This window comes from Erinaceus europaeus, chromosome 10, assembly GCF_950295315.1.
Source record: "Erinaceus europaeus chromosome 10, mEriEur2.1, whole genome shotgun sequence".
Classification (NCBI taxonomy): domain Eukaryota; kingdom Metazoa; phylum Chordata; class Mammalia; order Eulipotyphla; family Erinaceidae; genus Erinaceus; species Erinaceus europaeus.
In genome coordinates this window covers 80311074-80335001 of record NC_080171.1, presented here as the reverse complement: position 1 = coordinate 80335001, position 23928 = coordinate 80311074, and the positions used below count along the sequence as shown (strand labels likewise).

The 23928-nt window shown below is 39.9% G+C and overlaps 1 protein-coding gene across 8 annotated transcripts in view; it reads left to right on the top strand.

The window, feature by feature from the left end:
* Window positions 1–23928, top strand: part of SUSD1 (sushi domain containing 1) — a 325163-nt gene that overhangs the window by 104803 nt on the left and 196432 nt on the right. For all 8 annotated transcript variants that reach the window (XR_009552073.1, XM_060199941.1, XM_060199942.1 and 5 more), the window contains exons 9-10: window positions 8418–8509; window positions 9797–9983. Coding sequence is in view for 7 of the 8 variants with exons in the window: in XM_060199941.1 (XP_060055924.1) it covers window positions 8418–8509; window positions 9797–9983 (279 nt within the window). In the remaining variant the exon portion in view is untranslated. The remainder of the gene's footprint in view (window positions 1–8417; window positions 8510–9796; window positions 9984–23928) is intronic.

Here is a 23928-nt window from a genome sequence, read left to right as displayed (position 1 = left end):
TTTTATAGCCTGATACCTTGTTAGATTGCCTAATTACTTCTAGTACTTTTCTGCTGGATTCTTTAGGTTTTCTAGGTATATAATCATATCATTTGCAAATAGTGAGAGCTTGACTTCTTCCCTTCCAATCTGTATTCCTTTGATTTCTTTCTCTTGCCTCATTTCTACAGCAAGAACTTCCAATACTATGTTGAAGAGTAATGGTGATAGTGGACAGCCCTGCCTAGTCCCCGATCTGAGGGGGAATGCTTTCATCTTCTGTCCATTGAGGATGATGTTGGCTGTAGATTTGCTATATATGGACTCCACTATCTTGAGGAATTTCCCGCCTATTCCCATTTTTTGTGGAGTTTGAGCATGAGTGGGTGTTGGATTTTGTCAAAGGCTTTCTCTGCATCCATTGAGATAATCATATGGCTTTTGGCGTTGCTTTTATTGATGTGGTGAATGACACTGATTGACTTACAGATGTTGAACCAGACTTGCATTCCTGGGATACATCCCACTTGGTCGTGATGAACAATCTTTTTGATATGCTGCTGTATCCAGTTGGCCAAGATCTTGTTTAATATTTTGGCATCTATGTTCATCAGAGATATTGGTCTGTAGTTTTCCTTTTTTGTTGTGTCCCTCTCTGCTTTTGGTATCAGGGTAATGTTGGCTTCATAGAAGGTGGAAGGGAGTATTCATGTTTCTTTGATCTTATGGAAAAGCTTTAGAAGTATGGGTACTAACTTTACTGAAGGTTTTATAGAATTCATTTGTGAAGCCATATGGTCCATGACTTTTGTTGTTGGGAAGATTCTTAACTGTTTCAATTTCTTTGTCTATGATTGGTACGTTTAGGTTTGTAGTTCTTCTTGTTTCAGTTTTGGAAGGGCATATGTTTCTAGGAATTCTTCCATTTCTTCCAGATTCTCTAGCTTGGTGGTGTATAGTTCTTCATAAAAGTTACACATGATTTTCTGGATTTCTGTGGTGTCAGTTGTTATATCTCCTCTATGGTTTACAATTCTATTAATTTGAGTCTTCTCCCTTTTTTGTTTAGTGAGTCTGGCTAGGGGTTTGTCAATTTTGTTTAATTTTCCAAAGAACCAACATTTGGCTTCATTAATCTTTTGTATGGTTCTCTTATTTTCGATGTTGTTTATTTCTGCTCTAGTTTTAGTGATTTTTCTTCTTCTGGTTGCTTTAGGGTTCCTTTGTTCCTCTTCCTCTAAGTCCTTGAGGTATTTTATTATTGTAGTTATTATTGTTGTCAGATAGGACAGAGAGAGATGGGGAAAGACAGAGAGGGGTAGAGAAAGATAGACACCTTTGGACCTGCTTTACGGCTTGTGAAGGCAAACGCTAGAAGAAGACGGCCTGTGAAGCGACTCCCCTGCAGGTGGGGAGCCTGTTGTTAAAATTCGGAGGCTCCAGCTGGCCGGGCTGGCTTCACGGGCGGGTAACAGAGACGCGGAGACAACGGCTGGGCAGGGAAGCTGTATTTCTTTATTCAGGAACAACGATTCATAAACTAAGACAAACTAATCACCAAATAGAACTCGGCTGTCTCTTTGCGGCGGCGCAAGCACTCTCTCTTTCTCTGGAACTCTGGAACCCTCTCTCTCGAACCCTGGAACTCAGGAACTCAGGAAGTCTGGCAGGGTTCCTCGGGGCGGGGCCAAGCGGGCCCGCAAAACTAACTGGACTGATCTAATTCTCTTGGTGGGGGAGGGCTAGAACCCAATGTAAAGCATACAACAATTCCCCCTTTTCTTTTTAACTAAATGGCTACAGTATCAAGGGTGTAGGGTGAATAGAAACATATATCATACAGGCATTTTTAAAAAACTGGCACAAACATGGAGAAACATGCAAGCAAATAACAAGAACCAGTGTACTGCTAAGGGAGGGCCTGGGGGGGCCATATCTGCCTCTGTGGGCTAAACTTTATCAGCTTAAAAAAACATTTCTTGCCTCTGGGGGGCTACTTGCCTCGATGGACATTTGCATGGGGGCGGGGAACAGCCTAGAGTCCCAAAGGCAGCTGGCTGCAACTTACTTACTATGAAACAAAACTTGTTATTAGCATATCTACTGCAAGATCCAACGTTTCTAATAGAGAAGGAATCTGAGACTTTTACATATCAACAATGTCTTTTAACCTTTTGTTACAGCCATTCAAGATGGAGACACACCCTAGTTGTGGGCAGGAAAGGAAACCTCAGGCATGAGAATAATTAGCATAGCCATTGTGCAATCTACCATTTCTAATAGAGAAGGTAATGGAGAGTTTTACATAACAACAAGTCTATTTAACCTTTTGTTTAGACCAACTTAGCTAAAATATATTGCTTGTTAACTAATTTTTACCTCAGACTTTAAATGTAAGTTAATTTTATCTTTATGAGAATTACGTTGAAAACCTTTTTCATTTAACTTTAACTAGTAAGAATTTAGCCTTAAAGCTATTGTTTACCAAACTTTAAACATACACATAAACATGGTCATTAATACACAAGGAGAGAAACCTTTGTTACGAAGACATGTCATTTTAAACACGAATTTAAATCTATACTGTCTTAGTTGTTGGCGGGGGGGGGGGGGGGGGGTTCACCATCCGGAGGTGGCTTCCCGCGCAGCTTCACTTTTAGGAATTGCAGGTTGCGAACTCTGCACAAATCTCTGCGTACTCCAGCTTGTCTGCCTTCAGACCGGACCGGCAGCTGGAGATCTCGTGTGCCCAGTTTCGGCAGGGAGTCCGGGGGTCCGGGAGGCCCAGGATCGTTCCAGAATTCATAGGAAGAGGGCAGGCAGGCCAGTTTTGTAGAAGGCGTGTGCCTAGGTGCCCAGGGGTGGTGGCCATGATAGGCCGCCGTGGCCCTGCCCCATGGCCCTGTCATGTCTGCTGCCCTGCTCGCAGTGGCCGAGCAGTGTGGAGGGATCACACGTCCAGTGCCCTGCGCCACGCGGTGGAGAGCCGGCTCCTGTGGGCTGGCCTCGGGCTCTTGCGTGTTGGTATTGGGCTCCAGAGTGTTGGCATCGGGCTCCAGCATGTTGGCGTCAGCCTCCTGCGGGCTGCGGGGCTCTTGGGGCTCTTGTGTGCTGGCGTCGGCCTCTTGTGGGCTGCGGGGCTGCGGGGCTGCGGGCGCGGTGCGGTGCGCGGGGTTGTCTGGGCGCAGCCGGCTGGCTGGCTGTTTAACCAGGTGGAAACAGCAGCTCCGCGCTTCGCCTCCCGCCCGCTGGCTATTCCTGCTGGCTGTTCTGAGTTTGCCCCAGCGAGTGGAAACCACAGAGTGGTCCAGAGATAAATGTTCCAGAAACAGCAAAACAGTCTCGTGAAGAAAGAGCAGAGGCCTTTGGAGATCTCTTCACAAGCAGAAGAGAAGGCCATAGTGCATAGGTAGCCAAATTGTCTTTACTTATCTGAGAGATGCGCAGGTCAGGTCCACGTGGGCGCCATTTGTTGTTAAAATTCGGACCTGGCTGGGCGGGTTGGCTTCACAGGTGGGTAACAGAGACGCGGAGACAACGGCTGGGCAGGGAAGCTGTATTTATTCACGAACAACGATTCATAAACTAAACCAAACTAATCACCAAACAGAACTCTGCTGTCTCTTTGCAGCGGCGCAAGCACTCTCCCTTACTCTCGAGTTCAAGAACCCTCTGAACTCTAGAACTCTAGAACCCCGGAACTCAGGAACTCTGGCGGGGTTCCTCGGGGCGGGGCCAAGCGGCCCGCGAAACTAACTGGACTGATCTAATTCTCTTGGTGGGGGAGGGCTAGAACCCAATGTAAAGCATACAACGGGAGCCAGGGCTTGAACTGGAATTCTTAATGCTGGTCCTTGCGCTTTGCGCCATCTGCGCTTAACTCGCTACAGCCGGACTCCCCCCTTTTTTTTTTTTTTTTTTTACCAGAGCACTGTTAAGTTCTGGCTTATGGTGGTGTGGGGGATTGATCCTGGGACATTGGAGTCTCAGGCATGAGTCTGTTTGCATAACCATTATGCTGTCTACCCTCCAAATTAATGGCTTTTGTGTGCTGTTTTACACATGCATACAGTTTCTCAACTCCCTATGATAGGTGTCTGTAAAACACTGTCATCCCTAACTTTGGTCTTTTCCCATCATATCGATTGACTTTTCAAAAAAAAAAATTTCTCTGGCTACCAATAAGACTTTGAATATTTTTTTCTATGTGTGTTGGCCCTCTGAATCTCTTTTTTGGTGAAGATTCTGTCCATGTCACTCCTTGCTTTTAATGGAGTTGTTTTTGTTGTTCTTGTTGCTGAATTTAGTGAATTCTTTATATACTTTGGTCATTAAAACTACATATTATGGGTAGTCGGGCAGTAACACAGCGGGTTAAGTGCAAGTGGCGAAGCACAAGGACCGCCATCAGGATCCTATAACAATGACGTCATCAATAACAACAATAATAACTACAACAATAAAAAACAAGGGCAACAAAAGGGAACGTAAATAAATAAAGTATTTTTAAAAATTTAAAAACTACATATTATGTATGTGTATGAAAGATATTTCATTCAGTATGATGTCTTTCTTTTTTTTTAAATTTATTTATTCCCTTTTGTTGCCCTTGTTGTTTTATTGTTGTGGCTATTATTGTTGTTGTTATTGATGTCGTTGTTGATGAACCGGACAGAGAGAAATGGAGAGAGGAGGGGAAGAGAGAGAGAGGGGGGAGAGAAAGACAGACACCTGCAGACCTGCTTCACCACCTGTGAAGTGACTCCCCTGCAGGTGGGGAGCCAGGGGCTCGAACCAGGATCCTTAAGACGGTCCTTGTGCGTTGCGCCACCTTCACTTAACCCGCTGCGCTACTACCCGACTCCCAGTATGATGTCTTTCTATGTTGGTGATAGTTGCCTTTGTTGTGCAGAAGTTTTAAGTTTGATATAGTCCTATTGCTTTGTTTTTGTTTTTGTTGCTGTTGGACTCAGTCTTCAAAGCACAGATTGTTAAGTGCTTTGCCAGTGTTACCTTCTATGTATTTGATGGTTTCCAGTCTTTTGGTGTTGGATTTTGTGAATGGTGATACATAGTGTTTTATTCTTCTGCATTTCAGCAACATTTGTTGAAGAGAATGTATTTCTTCACTTATTGTCTTGTGAAAAGTTAGTTGTTTGTAGGTGTGTGGGTTTGTTTCTGAGCTCAAAGTTCTATTCCAGTGGTTTGTGTGTCTATTTTTGTTTTAAAGTGCTGAGTCACATTCATTGATTTACCTATATTAAACCAACCTTGCATCCCTGGGATAAATTTTACTTGTTCATAGTGCACAATCTTTTAATGTACTGCTGAATCCAGTTTGCTAGAATTTTGTTTAGTATCTTAGTATCTGTGTTCATTAAGGATATTTGTCTATAGTCTTGTTTTTGTTGTTGTTGTTGTGTCTTTGCCCACTTTTGATATTAGGGTGATGCTGGCATTATAGTAGGTGATAGGAAGAATTTCTGTGTCCTTAATATTTTGGAAGAGCTTAGAAAGTGCTGTCTTTTTTCTCTTGCAATAGAAACTCTATTCTCACAGTTTTTGGGATAATTTCTTTAAATCCTTTTCCATGCTTTGGTTTAATTTTTTCCAGTTTTTAAACTATATGCTTGTGTGGGAGGGCAGAAGAAGAGGGGAGGAGACAGAGAGAGGAGAGAGGGAAAGATAACAAAGCATCATTCCATCATCTATGGAGTTCCTTTTAGATATGATGCTCACATGTTGTGCTGAGCATTAAAGCCAGACTTTATGCATGATAACCTATGCACTTTAACTTGTTGAGATATTTTCTTGTTTGGTGAAGCATTGCTGTGGTATCTCATCTCTCTCTGACTCTGTTACTCACCCCCACCTGAAACGCCCAATGTTAGTAGAATCACACATTAGTGAGGCCCCAATTATGAACAACAACAACAAAAGATTAATCTATAAGCCAGTCAGTTACTCAACTAAATGAAAGCTTTTTCTGTCAAATCAAGTATAATACTTATATTTTAACAAGTGAAATAACATCTTTTTTTTTCTTTTTTATTCTATTAATAACTTTACTAATATGGAAGCCAGGTGATGGTGTTTTGGGGGTTAAAGGGGAATGTAAAGCTGACGCATGCTTCCCTCCATTCTAAAAGTTTGTCACACATTATCTCCTGAGAGAACATTATTTTCAGATACCTTAAACTTCATTCAGGAAAATTGAGAATATTCACATGTTAGAACATGAGAGAGAAAGGTAGAGAGAGAGAGAGAGGTAGAGGGGGGGAGAGAGAGAGAGAGAGAGAGGGAGGTAGAGGGTGAGAGAGAGAGAGAGAGAGAGAGAGAGAGAGGGAGGAGAGAAAAAAGCAAGTTACCACTAACATGATGGGCTGGGCAGAGAGAGTGAGCCTGCAAAACCAGGGGTCTTGCTTTTAAAACCCAAGCCCCACCTCCACCTTTCTAAGCCACACCTGTAACCACTCCCATTTTCTGGTCAGTACCCTCCTTGTACCTCCTGTCCCTCAAGATTGCGCACTTAGTTGAGCATACACATCACCTTGTGTGGACAAAGGTTTAATCCTCTGCTCCCCACTTATAGGGGGAAGCTCTGCATTCAGTGAAGCAGGTCTGCAGGTGTCTCTCTTTCTCCCTCACTACCTTCTCCCACAACTTCTGTCTGTCCTGGCAAAAAGAAAAAAGAAAAAAGAAAAGAAGACATATGGCCACTTGGAGTGATGATTCATCATTGCAGGCACTGAGCCCCCAAAATAACTATTGGCAAAAACAAAACAAACAACCAACAGAAACACACACACACACACACACACACACACACACACACACTTTCCTAATATGATTGCTCCCTTGGAGATAGTGTATTCTCCAAATGTATTGCTGATTTCTGTTTGTTAACATTTTATTTTTCATCTTGTTTATATTAATATGTGAGTTTGGTGTATCATGGCCAGTGATTGTGCTATCCTTGTACACTTTGGGCATTAGAGATTAAAGTCATATTGGGTCATTTAAGAAGCTTCTGCTTTTTTGTACAGTATGGAACTGTTTAAATAGTCAATGAGGTATTTGGTTTTTGAATGTTTTATACTTATGGGGTTCTTTGAACCAAAGCTACTAATCTCTGATATCATCTTCTGTACCCCATAGTGAGGTTGAATGATCCTGAATCACCTCTTCTGTCTTACCTTTCCCCTTGCAACAGTTGATACAGTGCTGGTCATTTGTGGAACAGGTTTTCTCTTTGTAGAACCACCCAATACACAGAGAAAGCTCACATCTACCAGTTTGACTTCATTCATAGGAACCTGTCAGGTCAACAGCTTACACACTATAGACTTGGCCCTCATGAGACACTTTTTAGGTGCTTTGGGAATTGTCCTAATCACTTATTTATCATCATGGTGATGGTGATTCTATGAAACTTTGTTTTTTCCCCTAGAGCACTGCTTAGCTCTGGCTTATGGTAGTGCAGGGGACTGAATCTGGAACTTTGGAGCCTCAGGCATGAAAAGTCTGCATAATCATTATGCTACCTCCCCCAACCAATCCTATGAAAATTCTTAGCAGGTCTTCAATGTTATTTCTAGTTTGAGAACTGGGAGCATTGTTGAAGAAAATAGCCTCTGACATCAGAGTTTTGAATAAGAAGTCTTTATTTTGAGAAGCTTGAAGGGTATACTTTTATGTAAAACTTTATCAAGTATGAAATATCTTTTAGATTGACTACCATGAAATTGAGCAGAGATCAACAAATTTGTTTCTTTGATCTTAAAAGAGATGAAACCGCCCAAACCAAAAGGAACCCCTCCCTACTTTTCATCATGAAAAGCCCAACTACTTGAGAAAGCCTTTTTAGTTCCCCAAGGAGCAATTGTCAATTCTCTGCTGAAATGTTGCTTTGAGCTCAGAATTTCAAACTAGTGATTACTTATATAATTGAAGTGTTCAGGCCAGAGCAAGGAGTTGCAGTTTGAACTTAGAAAAACCAAGGAAACTTTTAGTGAATAATTTGAATATTTTTAAAGAGGGATCTTGTGACCAAATATTTTGTGATCTTAAAATTTTCATTAGGATTAAGTTTATATAGATGAAAAAAATGTAGTGTTCTTTGGCCAGCTACCACTATTTTCTAAATGAATATGGGCATTTCTGCTGCTTATTTGAATACAGAGACCTTGGGGGTTGATGGAAAAGCAATGAGTTTGTGTACATACCCTAATGCAAAGTTGATGTCATGGCAGTGTTTGTGGAAGGAATTCCATGACTTTTGCACATTTGCGTCTTTAACCCGTTCTGAATGTATTGCTTTGAGAGTCAAAAGGAACTGAATCATCTGACTTAACTGCTTATCCTTGGAAAATACTTCACTTAAGGGTTGTATTTTTACACAGGATATATCCTGATTTCTCATTATTTTCCTCTTACAGTAAGACAGATCATCAGTAACATTTCAATATTTAATGAAACCTGCTTGAGATGGAGAAGTATGAAGACAGCTGATACAGAAGAGGTGTATTTAGTAAGTAACTGAAAGTTGCTCTGTTTATAAATGTTTGTTTTCTATGATAAGTTTGAAGAACATAAAAAAAACCCTAAAAATTGACTTGGTAAGTTGTTCTTAATAGAAGATTTATAGTGACAAGAATATGGGCATTTCTTTTCTTTTTTTTCCTTTTCCTTTTTTTCCCCTCCAGGGTTATTGCTGGGCTCGGTGCCTGCACCATGAATCCACTGCTCCTGGAGGCCATTTTCCCCCTTTTGTTCCCCTTGTTGTTGTAGCCTCATTGTGGTTATCATTATTGCCATTGTTGATGTTGTTTGTTGTTGGGTAGGACAGAGAGAAATGGAGAGAGATGGGAAAGACAGAGAAGGGGAGAGAAAGATAGACACCTGCAGACCTGCTTCACCACCTGTGAAGCGATCCTCCTGCAGGTGGGGAGCCGAGGGCTCGAACTGGGATCCTTACTCTGGTCCTTGCGCTTTGCGCTACATGTGCTTAACCCACTGTGCCACTGCCCAACCCCCGAATATGGGCATTTTTGCTGCTTATTTGAATACATAGACCTTGGGGGTTGATGGAAAAGCAATGAGTTTGTGTACATACCCTAATGCAAAGTTGATGTCATGGCAGTGTTTGTGGAAGGAATTTCATGACTTTTGCACATTTGCGTCTTTAACCCGTTCTGAATGTATTGCTTTGAGAGACAAAAGGAACTTTTGAAGTTGAATGTGGTTGTGAGCAACAGGAAGACCATGGAATGAGCTGCTACTAGCAGAAAGTAAATAGAAAAGCATGTCTACTGGTGTATATTCTAGAATGTCACAAGAAAGTGTGTATGTGTAGGGGTGTCAGAAAGAGAGGCAGAAGAGAAAACCCCTTCCCAGGTTTACTTAGACTAGCTAGAAATCTTCTAATCCAGGTTTTGCTCTTGGAGAAGCCTTAGCTTATATCTGTAACTTTCTTTCTAAGAAACTGTACTTTGGTCTTGTTCCTGTAGTATTATTAACAGACTTTCATGTTGGGGATGTACACTGTTATGTGTGAAAATAAGAAAGAACATTGGCTGTACTGGGGTCTTAGCCTTTTGTGAATATATTTATTATTAAAATATATTTACTATACTGATAATATTGTAATTGCTTTATTTATGGTTTTACATTTTTAATATTTGCTTAAATGCTGTGTTTAACTTTCTGAAGGAACTTTAGAGTTGAGAGCAAGAGAGCTCATTCCAAAGGGCAAAGTAGTCAGGCATTCAGAACCTTTCATGCTAACAATTCACCCAGGGAACTTTCTATGTTTTAGTTTCACATTTGGGGCCAGAGATGGTATCAGCAAGAATTTGCCCAGGAAATTATCTTTAATATCACTGCCAGCAGCCAGACTCCTGAGATGTGCTTGGACCTGCATCCAGGGACCAACTACAGTATCAGCATCCAGGCTTTGTCTTCTGAACTTCCTGTGGTCATCTCCCTTACAACCCACATAGCAGGTAATTCTTGAATAACAGCATTTGGATGAATGAAGTCACCATTGAGGTAAAAATGGACCTGGATATGAGGAATACTATTGCTTTCTATCATTACATAATGAATTTTAAGTGAGAGAAGAAAGACACAGAATTATAGAGAAGTGCTAAGAGGCCCACAATAGTGACTGTGTATTTTATTTCTCAAAAAGATATCCCAGGAGCCAAATTATCTGAGCGTATAACTTGCATGTGTGAGACCTCAAATCCATTAAGATTCTAGTACCATCCTTTAAAAATTTTTTTTTATTTATAAAGAGGAAACATTAAGAGGGGTACAACTCCACACAATTCTGTATCCCATCCCCTCCCCTGATAGCTTTCCTGTTCTTTATCCCTCTGGGAGTATGGACCCAAGGTCATTGTGCGATGCAGAAGGTGAAAGGTCTGGCTTCTGTAATTGCTTCCCCACTGAACATGGGCGTTGTCAGGTCAATCCATACTCCCAGCCTGTCTCTCTTTTTTCTAATGGGGAAAGGCTGGGGAAGCGGAACTCCAGGACACATTGGTGAGGTTGTCTGTCCAGGGAAGTCTGGTTGGCATCATGTTAGCATCTGGCACATGGTGGTTGAAAAGAGAGTTAACATTACAAAGCCAAACAGATTGCTGACCAATCATGGACCTGAAGGTTGAAATAGTGCAGATGAAGAGTTGGGGGTTCCTCCATTTTGTAGATAGCTAGTAGGTGTATTTTAGTTATATTCCAAAGGGCCTGCGATTATATAGTTTTTTTTTTCTTTTTCTTTTTTTCCCTAATCCTGAAATCTGATATTGGATCCAAGTTATTGTCTGGGGTAATGATATCATGGCTGGAGAAGGAACAGAAAGCTGGATCAGGGAAGAGAGTAGCTCCCTAATATGGGAAAGGGGTATAAATATTGTTGACAGTCTAGTACCATCTTAAGCCAGATCTGAGTAGTACTTTGGTTTTTCTCTTTCCTTTTCCTCTCTCTCTCTCTCTCTCTCAAAATAAGTAAATAAGTAAATAAATATTTTATAAAAGATATCCCAGGGAAATGGCATAGTGGTAGAGGATATACCTTACATGCATGAGGCCTAGGTTCATTCCCAGCATCACATTGGAAAAAGAAAAGATATAAAAGAAATCAAGCATTTACACTGATTAAATATCAGTAGTATATACATGAGTGTTGCTTAAATTCTTTCTTGTTAATTGAAATATTTAAAAAATTTCATGTTTTTTTCTGTCACTTTCCATTCAGTAGACACTTGATATGTTGCAAATGCTTTAAGAGTGGGCTATTCTCGGGTGGTGATGGTGGTGATTATTGATGTCCCTCTAGTTCTTTAGAAAATTCAGTTCTTATTCATTTTCTTCTCTTCTCAAATCTGTGATCATAACTGGTCTCCCTGCTTTTTAATTTTAATTGTCCAACCATTTCCCCATGTTTTAATCTTCATCATAACTTCAAAAATAACACTTAGGTGGCAGAGTGTTTTTCTGAATTTCATATGAGAGCATGTTGTCACCAGTTCAAAACTTCCCAGTGAGATTTCATTAATATTAGAATAGAATTTCCTTATGTTAAGAAGCTACACTTTTAGCTGTGTTTATTATGAATGAAATTGAAGACTTGAACCCAGAAATAACCTCCATATTTTCCTGAAAACTGCTCCAAAATTGAGTCCTGTTATAGAAATTTTATACTTTGTGTGTACTGAAGAGGTTATAGCTAATATCTAAGGAATTTTACAACATAGTAGCAATTAGACAGTATTTCTCATGACTCTGTTATCTAGGCATTGAGGCAAGCAAACAAGGTCATTTAATTTATTTTTTCCCAATCTGCCTGTTAAGCATACTCTTTTGGGAACTAGTATCTAGATGTTATGGTGCAGTTACTCCTCCATGACCTTGAATATTACCACTGGTTCTCTTTCACAAAGAATAGGAATATTCCAGATGCTAATTCTTCACAGGAGCAGGCCAGCTGTCCCTGACTCTGGTTTGTACTCATTCCCTTTAATTGATTCAGATTGAGTGGTTATGAAGCTGAGGATCTGTTTGTGATGCTCAATTCATTCATAGGCTCCTTTGTACTTAATTCTTGTCACACTTACTATGGGACAGTTTCCTGGCCCCTGCCTTACTTATCAACTTCATTTTTTCTGCTCGCTTCCATTCTCACTATTAGGGAACAAAACAAAACAAAACAAAACAAAAAAAACTAGTATAATGACAGGCCCTTTGGAATAGAACTAAAATAGGCCTACTAGCTTTCTACAAAATGGAGACCCCACAACTCTCCATCTTCACTATTCCAGCCTTTAGCTTCATGATTAGTCAACAACTTGTTTGGCTTTATATGTTAACTCTCTTTTCAGCCACCAGCTTCCCAGATGCTAGCAGGATGCGACCAGATTTCCCTGGATAGACAACCCCACCAGTGTCTCCTACAGCTCTGCTTACCCAGAGCCCCGCCCCACTAGGGATCAGTGCTGGCATTATGAATCCACTGCTTCTGGAGGCTATTTTTTTTCCTTTTGTTGCCTTTGTTGTTTATCATTGTTGTTACTGCTGTCGTTGTTGTTGGATAGGACAGAGAGAAATCAAGAGAGATGGGGAAGGAAGATGGGAGGGGTTCCAGATGCTACCATGACACCAACGCTGGGTCAAAGAGGATGGCTTTTCCCAGAGACTGGTCTCTCTGTTTCCCTAGTGGGGCAGGGATCTGGGGAGGCAGGGTTCCAGACAGATTGTCTGCCCACGAAAGTCAGATTGGTGTCATGGTAGCATCTGGAACCTGGTGGCTGAAAAAAAGTTAAGATATAAAGCAGAAGAAATTGTTGACTAATCATGAACCTTAAGGCAAGAATATTGCAGATGAAGATTTGAGGTCTCCGTTTTGGAAAAAGCTAGTAGATATATTTTAGTTATATTCCAAGGGGCCCATGACTTTACTAGTTTTTGCCCAAACCTGACATCTAATATGTAGATGAATGCAGGTTATTGTCTAGGGAGATGGTGTTATAGTTGGAAAAAGGACTAGAAATCTGGATCAGGGAAGAGAGTAGCTCCCAAATAATGGGAAAAGTATATAATTTTTGTTAACTGTAAAGCCCATTGATTTGATCTGGGGCCCATATTCAAAATTGGAGCCTATATAACCTATGCAACCCTGTAGGTCTGAGCTCACATTCTGTGTTCACAGCTATGAACATGCCAGGCTGTACTAATTTCAGGACCCATCTTCCTCGGGTAGTAGTTAGAGTATGTTTTCCAACCTCCCTTTGGAGAATGGAACAGTCCCTACCATTATTGATCCACATTGAGGGCAAGGTCTTATAGAGGCCCACACAGGGGTCCGTTATGTTGTTCCGATGGAGATGACCAGTGACAAGAGAGAGAGGTATCCGCTTGAGGTCTAGGCCCACCATGTTTGTGTGGGAATCCCAGTACTCCCTGCCTAGGGCCTCAGGTGATGGGGTGGTCTAGTAGTGATTAAAGAGTCATCTTAAACTGGCTAACAGTTTAAGAAGGCAATAGATAGTTATTGCTATAACCAAATTATTTGGCAATTGGGTTAACTTTGAAAATCCCTTTGTTAACATTTGTTGTATCATACAAGACTTTTCCATAATTTATGTCCTTTTATGCTATTTACATATAGCTATATCTTATAAAGTAACGCCACCAGCTGTTTCTGTTCACAATGGTCTAAGCTTTAAGGAGATTTAATATTTCAAAGAAAAGTCATTATTAGAAATGTATTAACAGTTTGAGCCCACTGTTAAAATTCAAGCTGATTACCAATTTGAGGTTTTAAGTGCTTAGATTGAAGGAACATATACTCAGAGCTATGGTCTGTGCATCAAAAAGTTTGAGGCATTCAATCTATGTTTCCCCTCTCATATTAATTAGTGATTTATGAGGCTATAAGTTAATAAGGGTGTATATTAACACCATTCCCATTACCAAAGGTCTGTGTCCCCCCACCACCACCCCACATGTGAATCTGAACATCTACCCTCACCCTCCACCCGGAGATTTTTACTTTGGTGTCATACTCTAGATTCAGTCAGATTCTGCTCTGAGTCTCCTTTTCTATTCTTTTTTTTTTCAACTTCTGGTTATGAGTGGGATCATCCCATACTTGTCTGACTTTCCAGCTTATCTCACTTAACATAATTCTTTCTAACTCCATCCAAGAGGGGTCAGAGAAGGTGGGCTCATTGTTCTTAATAGCTGCATAGTATTCCATTATGTAAATATACCACAGCTTTCTCAGCCATTCATCTGTTATTGGGCACCTGGTTTGCTTCCAGGTTTTAGCTATTATGAATTGTTCCTGCTATGAACATAGGTGTACACATATCTTTTTGGTTGGGTGTTATAGAGTTCTTGGAGTATATCCCTAGGAGAGGAATTTCTGGGTCATATGAAAGGTCCAAGTCTAGCCTTGTGAGAGTTCTCCAGACTGCTCTCCACGGAGGCTGGACCAATTTACATTCCCACCAGTGGTGCAGAAGGGTTCCTTTGTTCCCACAGCCTCTCCAGCACTTGTTGCTGCTGTCCTTTTTGATGTATGCCATTCTCACAGGGGTGAGGTGGTATCTCAATGTTGTCTTTATTTGCTTTTCTCTGATATTCAGTGACCTGGAGCAATTTTTCATATGTTTGTTAGCCTCTTGGATCAATTCTGTAGTGAATATTCTGTTCATATCCTCAGCCTATTTTTGGATGGGGTCATTTGCTTTTTTGTTGCTAAGTTTGGTGAGTTCTTTATATATTTTGGTTATTAGCTTCTTGTCTGATGTGTGACATGTGAAGATCTTCCATTTTGTGAGGGGTCTCTTTTGTGGGGGTGATAGTTTCTTTTGCTGTGCAGAAGCTTTTCAATTTGATGTAGTCCCACTGATTTGCTTTTGTTTTAGTCTTCCTTGCAATTGGGTTTGTTTCATCAAAGATGTCCTTGAGGTTTTGGTGGTAAAGTGTTCCACCAATGTTTTCCTCTAAGTATTTGTTAGTTTCTGGTCTAACATACATGTTCTTGATATATTTGGAGGTGACTTTTGACTCTGGTGATATAAAGTGGTTCAATTTCATTCTTCTGTATGTTTCAACCCAGTTTTCCCAGCACTATTTTTTGAAGAAAGCCTCATTCCATTTAAAACTTTGGTCTCCTTTATCAAACATTAGATGTCCATAGATGTGAGGGTTTAGTTCTGGGCTTTTAATTCTGTTCCTCTGCTCTATGTACCTATTTTTGTTTTAGTACCAGCATGTTTTGGTTATGATGGCCTTATAATATAATTTGAGATCTGGGAGTATGATGCCTCCATTACTCTTTCTTTTTTTCAAGATGGTTTGGGCAATTCTAGGTGTTTTCTGGTTCCAGATAAATGACTGTAATTTTTGTTCTGCTCTGTTAAAGAAACTTGGTGGGACTTTGATGGGTATCACATTGAATTTGTATTTGGCTCTAGGTAGAATATTCATTTTGATGATATTAATTCTTCTAATCCATGAGCATGGGATATCTTTTCATTACTTGGTATCATTTTCTATTTCTGTATAAGTACTGTGCACTAACCAATTGCACCACTGGAGCTCCTCATTTTCTATTTCTTTTTTATTTATATATATAATTTCTATTTATAATAAGGAAATACTGACAAAAAAACATAGGATAAAAGAGGGGTACAACTTCACACAGTTCCTACCACCAGAACTCCATATCCCTTCCCCTCCCCTGATAGCTTTCCTATTCTTTATCCTTCTAGAAATATGGACCCAGGGACATTATGGGGTGCAGAAGGAGGAAGGTCTGGCTTCTGTAATTGCTTCCCTGCTGAACATGGACATTGATAGATTGAACCATACTCCCAGCCTGTCTCTGTCTTTCCTTGGTGGGGCAAGGCTCTTGGGAAGTGGGGCTCCAGGACACATTGATGGGTTTATCTGCCCAAGGAAGTTCGGTTGGCATCATTTTAGCATCTGGAATCTGGTGGCTGAAAGAAAAGTTAACATATAGAGCCAAAAAATTATTCACTAATCATGAACCTAAAGGCTTAAATAGTGCAGATGTAGATAGTAGTCCTATTTAGTTATATTCCAAAGAGCCCATGACTATACTAGTTTTTTTTTTGTTTTGTTTTTTTTCCCCTGAGCCTGACATCTGATATGCAGGTGGATCTAAGTTACTGTCTGGGAGATGAGGTCATGGCTGGAAAAAGGACCAGAAAGCTGGATCAGGAAAGAGAGTAGCTCCCAAATATGGGAAATTTGTATAAATACTGTTGACTGTAAAAACCATCGATTTGATGTGATCTGGGGCCCATATTCAGCTTAGGAGCCTATGTGACCTCTGCATCCCTGTAGGTCTGAGCTCACATTCTGTGGTCATGAGTAGGAACATTCCAAGCTGCCCCGATTGCAGGACCCATCTTCCTGAGGTGGAGCATAGAGTATATTGTCCATCCTCCCTTCAGAGGATAGAACATTCTCTACTATTGTTGATCCATGTTAAAAGCAATGTCCTATGGGGGTCCACAAAGAGGTCTGTTGTTTTGTTCCTGATAGAGATGACCAGTAACAATGGAGAGAGAGATCTGTTCGAGGTCTAGGCCCATCTTGTTTCTTTGGGAATCCCAGGACTCTTCTACAAGGTCTCCAGCTGATGGGGTGGCCTGGTAGTGACTAAAGAGTCATTGTTAAAGTATGTCAGTCTCTTGCCCTTATTCAGCTTTTGTAGTCCTTACTATGATAAGGTTAGCTTTGGAGTGAGTGAGGGAAGTGTAACAGGAGGTAGGTGAGGAGGGTAAGTAGACACTTTTTCATCAAGAACTTTATGGTGTCTTTTTAGGTCTTTTGCTTGCTTGCTGTATATACTGACTCACTGCAGACTATTGTGCGTTTTTGTTCACATGTATATATTTTGCCCTAATTTATGTATACATGTGAACATATGCCCTACCTCACGAGACCTGGTCTGTATCTAGGTTTTGAGATTTTGTTAGGAAGTAAACCACCTGAAATAGAATTAGAGAATTCTATGAAAGCAAAGGTCTCACCCAGGAGACTGAAGGGTTGACATTCCACACCTGATGTCTCTGGACACATGTGAAGTGAAGCATGCTGAGGTGGTACTCATTGCATTGATTAGATTGGGATCAGCGGATGCAGTATCATTTGGTATGAATTGAGAGAAGCATGAAGGAAAGTGAGCCCCACCCTAGAGGTTCAGAACTGGGGGGAAATACAGGCTCTATAGAGGAAGCGGGAGATTCCTGCTGTCTTAGGGTCCAAAAAGGCAATAGATAGTTATTGCTGTAATCTAATTATATGGCAATTGGGTTAAATTTGAAAATTCCTTTGTTAGGATCATCATCATAATTTATGTCCTTTGACATTATTTGTATATAGCTGTGTCTTAAAGAGTAATGCCACCGGTTGTTTCTGTTCTTCCTGGTCCAAGTTTTTAAGAGAGTCAACATTTCAGACTCAGCCTATGGTCTGTGCATTAAAAAGTTTAAGACATTCAGTCAATTTTTCCCCTCTTGGATTAATTAAATAGTGATTTATATAACTACAATTTGAGTGTACATAAACACCATTCCTACCACCAAAAGACTGTGTATATGGCTCTGGGTAGAATATTCATTTTGATGACATTAATTCTTCCAATCCATGAGCATGGGATGTCTTTCCATTTCTTGGTATCATTTTCTATTTCTTTGAATAGGAATAAACCTCACCAAAGAACTCATTTTCTATTTCTTTAAATAGTGACTTGTAGTTTTCAGTATACAAGTCTTTCACTTCTTTGGTCAGGTTTATTTTTAGATTTTTTAAAAATTTATTTCTTTATTGGGGAATTAATGTTTTACATTCAACAGTAAACACAATAGTTTGTACATGCATAACATTCCCCAGTTTCCCATTTAACAATACAACCCCTACTATGTCATTTATCATCCTTCATGGACCTGTATTTTCCCCACCCACCCACCCCAGAGTCTTTTACTTGGGTGCAATATGCCAATTACATTTCAGGTTCTACTTGTATTCCTAGATTTTTTTATTGACTTTACTGTGAATGGGAGTGATTTCTGGATATCCTCTTCTTTGGACTTAGTGTTTGTATAAAGAAATGCTACTATTTTTTGAACATTGGTTTTTGTAGCCTGATACCTATTGCCTAATGATTTTCAATACCTTTCTCCTGGATTATTTAGGTTTTTCTATGTATACTACTAACACATCCTCTGCAAAGAGTGAGAGTTTGAGTTCTTCCCTTCCTATCTTTATTCCTTTGAATCCTTTCTCTTACCTGATTGCTATGGTGAGAACTTCCAATACTGTATTGAAGAGTAATGGTGATAATGGACAGCCTTGTCTAGTCCCCAATGAGGGGGACTGCTTTCAGCTTCTACCCATTGAATATGATCTTGGCTGTAGGTTTGCTATATATGAACTCCACTATCTTGAGGAATTTTCCATCTGTTCCCATTTGTTGTAGTGTTTTGAACATGAATTGGTGTTGGATTCTGTCAAAAGCTTTCTCTGCATCTATTGAGATAATCATGTGGTTTTTGGTTTTGCTTCTGTTGATATGGTGAATCACAGTGATTGATTTACGAATACTGAACCAGGCTCGCATTCCTGGGATAAATCCCACTTGGTCGTGATGAACAATCTTTTTGATATACTGCTGTTTCCAATTGGCTGGGATCTTGTTCAGTGTTTTAGCATCTATGTTCATCAGAGATATTGGTCTGTAGTTTTCCTTTTTTGTGTGTCCCTATCTGCTTTTGGTATCAGGGTGATGTTGACTTCATAGGAGGTGGAAGGGAGTGTTCCTGTTTCTTCGATCTTTTGGAAGAGCTTTAATAGTATAGATATTAATTTTTTCCTGAAAGTTTTGTAGAATTCATTTGTAAAGCCATGTGGTCCTGGACTTTCGTCATTGGGAAGATTCTTAATAACTGTTTCGATTTCTTTCTCTGTGATTGGTGCATTTAGGTTTTGTAGTTCTTCCTGGTTCAGTTTTGGAAGGGTTATGTTTCTAGTACTTCTTCCATTTCTTCCATATTCTCTAGCTTGGTGGCATATAGTTGTCATAGAAGCTTCACATGATGTTTTGGATTTCTGTGGTGTCTGTTGTGATAACTCCTCTAACATTTACAATTCTGTTTATCTGAGTCTTTTTTTTTTCTTTTAGTAAGTCTGGCTAAGGGTTTGTTAGTTTTGTTTAATTTTGCAAAAAACCAGCATTTGGCTTCATTGATCTTTTGTATGGCTCTCTTATTTTCTTTCTTTTTTGCCTCCGGTGTTATCACTGGGGCTCAGTCCCTGTACTATGAATTCACTGCTCCTAGTGGCCATTTTTTCCCTTTTGTTGCCCTTGTTGTTTAAGTTCTGTCATTGTCGGGCTAGTGATGCAAGGGAGAGAGATGATCCAGGAACCAAGCTCGTGGCAGCAGGGCAATACAAATCTTTATTCATTCAAGTGTTCCAGAGTCAGGCGGTAGCACACCTGGTCAAGCCACGTGGCGCAAACTGCAATGGCCAGCATCAGCCTCTTGGTCTGCACACGTACTCCTCCAGGTCGGAACACGGAAGAGGCAAGACAGAAATGGAAGTGGTTTGACAATACCATACATGGTTAGGAATGGGGCGGAGAAAAGGCAAAGGGTGCCAGGAATGGTATGGACCTCCCCAGCAACTGTTGCTAGGGGTTCAACTGGTAGGATTAGCAATACCCTGAGGGGAATTAGGAAGGAGACATTTATTCATTTGTAAGACAAAGCAGAAGATTGATATGTAGATAATAAAAGGAATGCAGGGTGGAGCAGGCTTAATGTCTTAAGGAATGCCTGCTCCTGGAGGTGGGAAGATGCAGGATGTTTTGTGAGGCAGGGAAGGCTTATATGGCGGGCAACCTTTTGAGGTTCTTGTGTCCCCCCCTTTTGCTCAACCCCTCCATAGAGAGAGAGACTAACAGGACGGACTCAGCTCTCAGGTCAAGCCCTGCCAGGCTCCACCACATCTCCACAACCTCCTTCATGTCATTTTCGATGTTGTTTTTTCTGCTCTACTTTTGGTGATTTCAGTCCTCCTGGTTGCTTTAGGGTTCCTTTGTTCCTCTTCTTGTAAGTCATTAAGGTGAGCAGTAAGGTCATTTACTTGAGGTTTTTCTTATTCTCTAATGTGTGCTTGTGTGGCTATGAGTTTCCCTCTCAGTACTGCTTAAGCTGTGTTTCATATATTCTGATAGCTCGTGTCTTCATTTTCATTTGCTTCTAGGAACATTTGAATTTTTTGACTGAGTGCCTTTTTGACCCATTGGTTATTAAGCAGTATGTTGGTGAGTTTCCAAATTTTGTGACTTTTAGTAACATTCTGTTATTAAGAGTTAGCTTTACTCCACTGTAGTCTGAGAAGATGCTTGAGTTGAATTCAATGATGTTGAATTTGTTGGTAGTATCTTTGTGGCCTATTACGTGGCCTATCTTTGAGGATGTGCTATGTGGATTTGAAAAGAATGTATATTCCTGTTTCTTGGGGTGAAGAACCCTGAAAATGTCCAGGAGCTCGAGTCTATACATCTCTCTTCATTTAATTCTCTTGTTTCTTTATTGATTCTCCCTTTAGTTGACCTAAGTGTGAGAGTGGAGTGTTGATGTCTCCTTCTATCACTGTATTACTGTTGATGTATTTTTGTAGCTCTTTAAGTGTTTGATGTATTTAGATAAGCCCTCATTGGCTGAGTAGATGTTAATAATTGTTACGTCATCTTGATTAATTGATTGATCCTCTGATCATTATGTAATTATACATACCTTTTATTACTGTATTTAAAGTCTATTGTGTCAGAGATGAGAATAGCTGTTCCTGCCCATTTTTGTGGCCCATTGGCCTGTATTTTAGTTTTCGACCCTTTCACTTTAAGTCTATGTTTGTCTTGTTGGGTCAGGTGGGATTCTTAAAAGTAGCATATTGTTGGATTGTGTTTTCTGATCTATCCTCCTACTCTGTACTTTTTCATGGATGAATTCAAGCCATTGACATTTATTGACATTATGGATTTAAGGTGTTGCAGTACCGTTATTCAATAATTTTTTATTTGCTCTGATTATGGCAAGTATTTTGGTGATGTTCTTGTTCATAGCAGGTCTTTTAGAACCTCTTCCAGAGGAGGCATGGTGATGGTTGCCTCCTTTAACTGTTGCCTGTCTGAGAAGGTTTTCATCCCTCCACCTAGTCTGTAGCAGGATATACTGTCCTTGCTTGAAATTCTTTTTCATTGAGAGCTTGATAGATATCTTGCCATTCTCTTCTGGCTTTTAGAATTTGAGTGGAGAAGTCTGCTCATAGTCTTAAGGGCTTTCCCCGTATGTGACTTTTTGTTTTTCTCTTGAAGCCTTTAGGTTCCTTTCTTTATCCTTAATTCTTGTCATTGTAACTGTGATGTGTCTTGGTGTCTTTAGGTCTGGGTTGCTTCTGTTTGGGACTCTCTGGGCCTCTTAAATCTTATCTCTTTTCTGTTGTTTAGGTCTAGGAAGTTTTCTGTTATTTCCTCTAAGATGCTTTCTTCCCCTTCCTTGCTTTATTACTCTGGTAGGCCAATTATGTGAATGTTACTTCTTTTGAGATAATCACAGATGTCTCTGTTGTTGTTTTCAGTGTCCCTCAATCTCTTTTTCAGCTCTTTTTACCTCCTTCTTAGTTTTCTCTAATTCATCCTCTGGCTAATTATGTTTTCTGCTTCTGTTAATCTGCTTTCCCTTCCCTCAGCTTCCTTCTTCAGTTGAACTACTTTTTGTAACCTTGCTCAGTTACAGTATTAGCTTGTTCTGCTAGTTGTCCTTTTAGCTCAGTGATTTCAGCTTTCAGTTCTCTAATTATCTTGAGGTAGCTAGTATTTTCCTTGAGGGTCTCATCTATTGTTTACCTATTTTTCATAGCCTTTTTTTCAATAGCTGTCCTCATTTCTGTGATTAATAGGTCAATTATTTTATGGATATTTTCCTTATTTATCGTTTCTTCTGGTTTACTTGGAATTTTTTCTGGGCTCCTGTCCTGATTCATTGTGGTAGCAGTTTTATTTGCTTTCAATTTAACAATTTTTTTTTATTGGTGTGGTTTGTATTTTTCTGTTCTGTCATTCTTCGTTGTTGTGTTGTGTGCATATAAGCCACACTAAACTAAGATATTTTCACGTATGAAGTCACAAACCTCAGAAAGTACAACAGTAACAACCGAAGCAAAGATTAATGCATTTTAACCAAATCCAGTTAACAAGAAAAAAAAAGAGAGAAAAAAAATAAAAAAGGGAAAATCAAGAATAGACAAGTACAAAAGTAAAATGTCAACTATAGATTCTAGAGAAAGTGGGGAGAGAAAGGAAAGAGGAGAAGAGAGACATTGAGAGAGAGAGATATCATTGAGTCAGACTTCTTCCATAAGATAGTTCATGAACGAGTGCCAGTGAATACAGAAAGCAAAAGAAAAATAATAAAAAGCAGTGAAATGAAAGAGATTTTTTTTTTTTTGATCATCAAAGAGGAAAGAAAAAGAAAAGTGGAAAGAGAGAGAGAAAGTAAGTTCCTCCCACAATGGGTAGCACACCCAATCACCTATCAATGGGAAGAGCTACAACAGCTAATTTTGGTTAACTTGGAGAGGAGGGAAAAGAGACAAACACAAATAATAATAATAATATATAAAAATCCCTAAGATTAAACCATTTCATGACTGCACATAGCCTGTTCCCCTTCCTAAATCAAGCAAAATCAAACAATTACAAGAAGCAACTGTCAGACAAACTTAAGTAGAGGGGAGGAAGACAGGTAATCTAACCCAGGGTAGACTGAGGCCCTGATTAAGCTAGGTATTCTGTCACTCAGTTAGAGCTCCAGCCCCCTTCAAAAAGACAATAATGATAAAATAAAATAAAACAAAAAAAGAGTCTTTGCTTGGGGAAATATCCCACCTCCTTTGGATGATACTCCTGCTGATCCAGGTATCTTGATACAGAAATTAGCTCCACAGAAGGCCTACCAGGATGGGGATTGTCAGTGCAGAGCAAAATAGCAAAACCAAAGATTCCAAGCTGAATCCCTGTTTCCTTTGTCCTTTTTGGCCTGTTTGCCAGCCCAAGGGTAGATTATGGGGCTCTTCCTTGGTACAACCCTGAACCCCACCTGCACTCCTTGCTCACCACTGACCCAGAAATACAACCTCACCTGATCTTCCCAGGTTTGAAACGGGATCCTTGCAGAGCTTACACCAGGAGTTATCTCCAAGTCACCATCTTGGCTCTGCCCAAAATAAAATCAGCATTTTCTAATTTTTTTAAATTAGTGGTAGGAAGAAATTTCATCTTATTTTTATGTATGTTATCTCAGGAAATTAATTTATTTTCAAATTTGAGGCAATGCTAGGTTCCAAGATTTTATATTTTACATATACTATTTTACCTCTCTTCAAATTTTTCTTCAAAAATTTCTTCAAATTTACCATGCCAAGCCCACCACCAAGGTGTCAGACTTCCTCTCCTGCACTCCCTGTTGGACCCCCTCCTCCTCTGATAATTTTGTTTCTGCACCCAAGTCTTAGAGTTTGTATTTTCTTTGATTTGAAATACATTTCTACCTTGTTTTATAAGCTGAATTTATAACCATAGAAAAGTACCTCTGGTCCTTGTATCTGTGCTCATCACCACCAGGGGTCACTGTTGAGCTGTTTAAATTTGTAGAGACCCTGAAGCTGCTTTTGAGTTCATTGATTCTTTTACCACATACAGAATTTGAAATTTTAAAACTGTGTTTAAATACTAGCTGTTAAGATATATTTTTTCTTTATTTGGGGGGTTAATGGTTTACAGATGACAATAAACTACCATAGTTTGTACATGTGTAACATTTCACAGTTTTCCACATA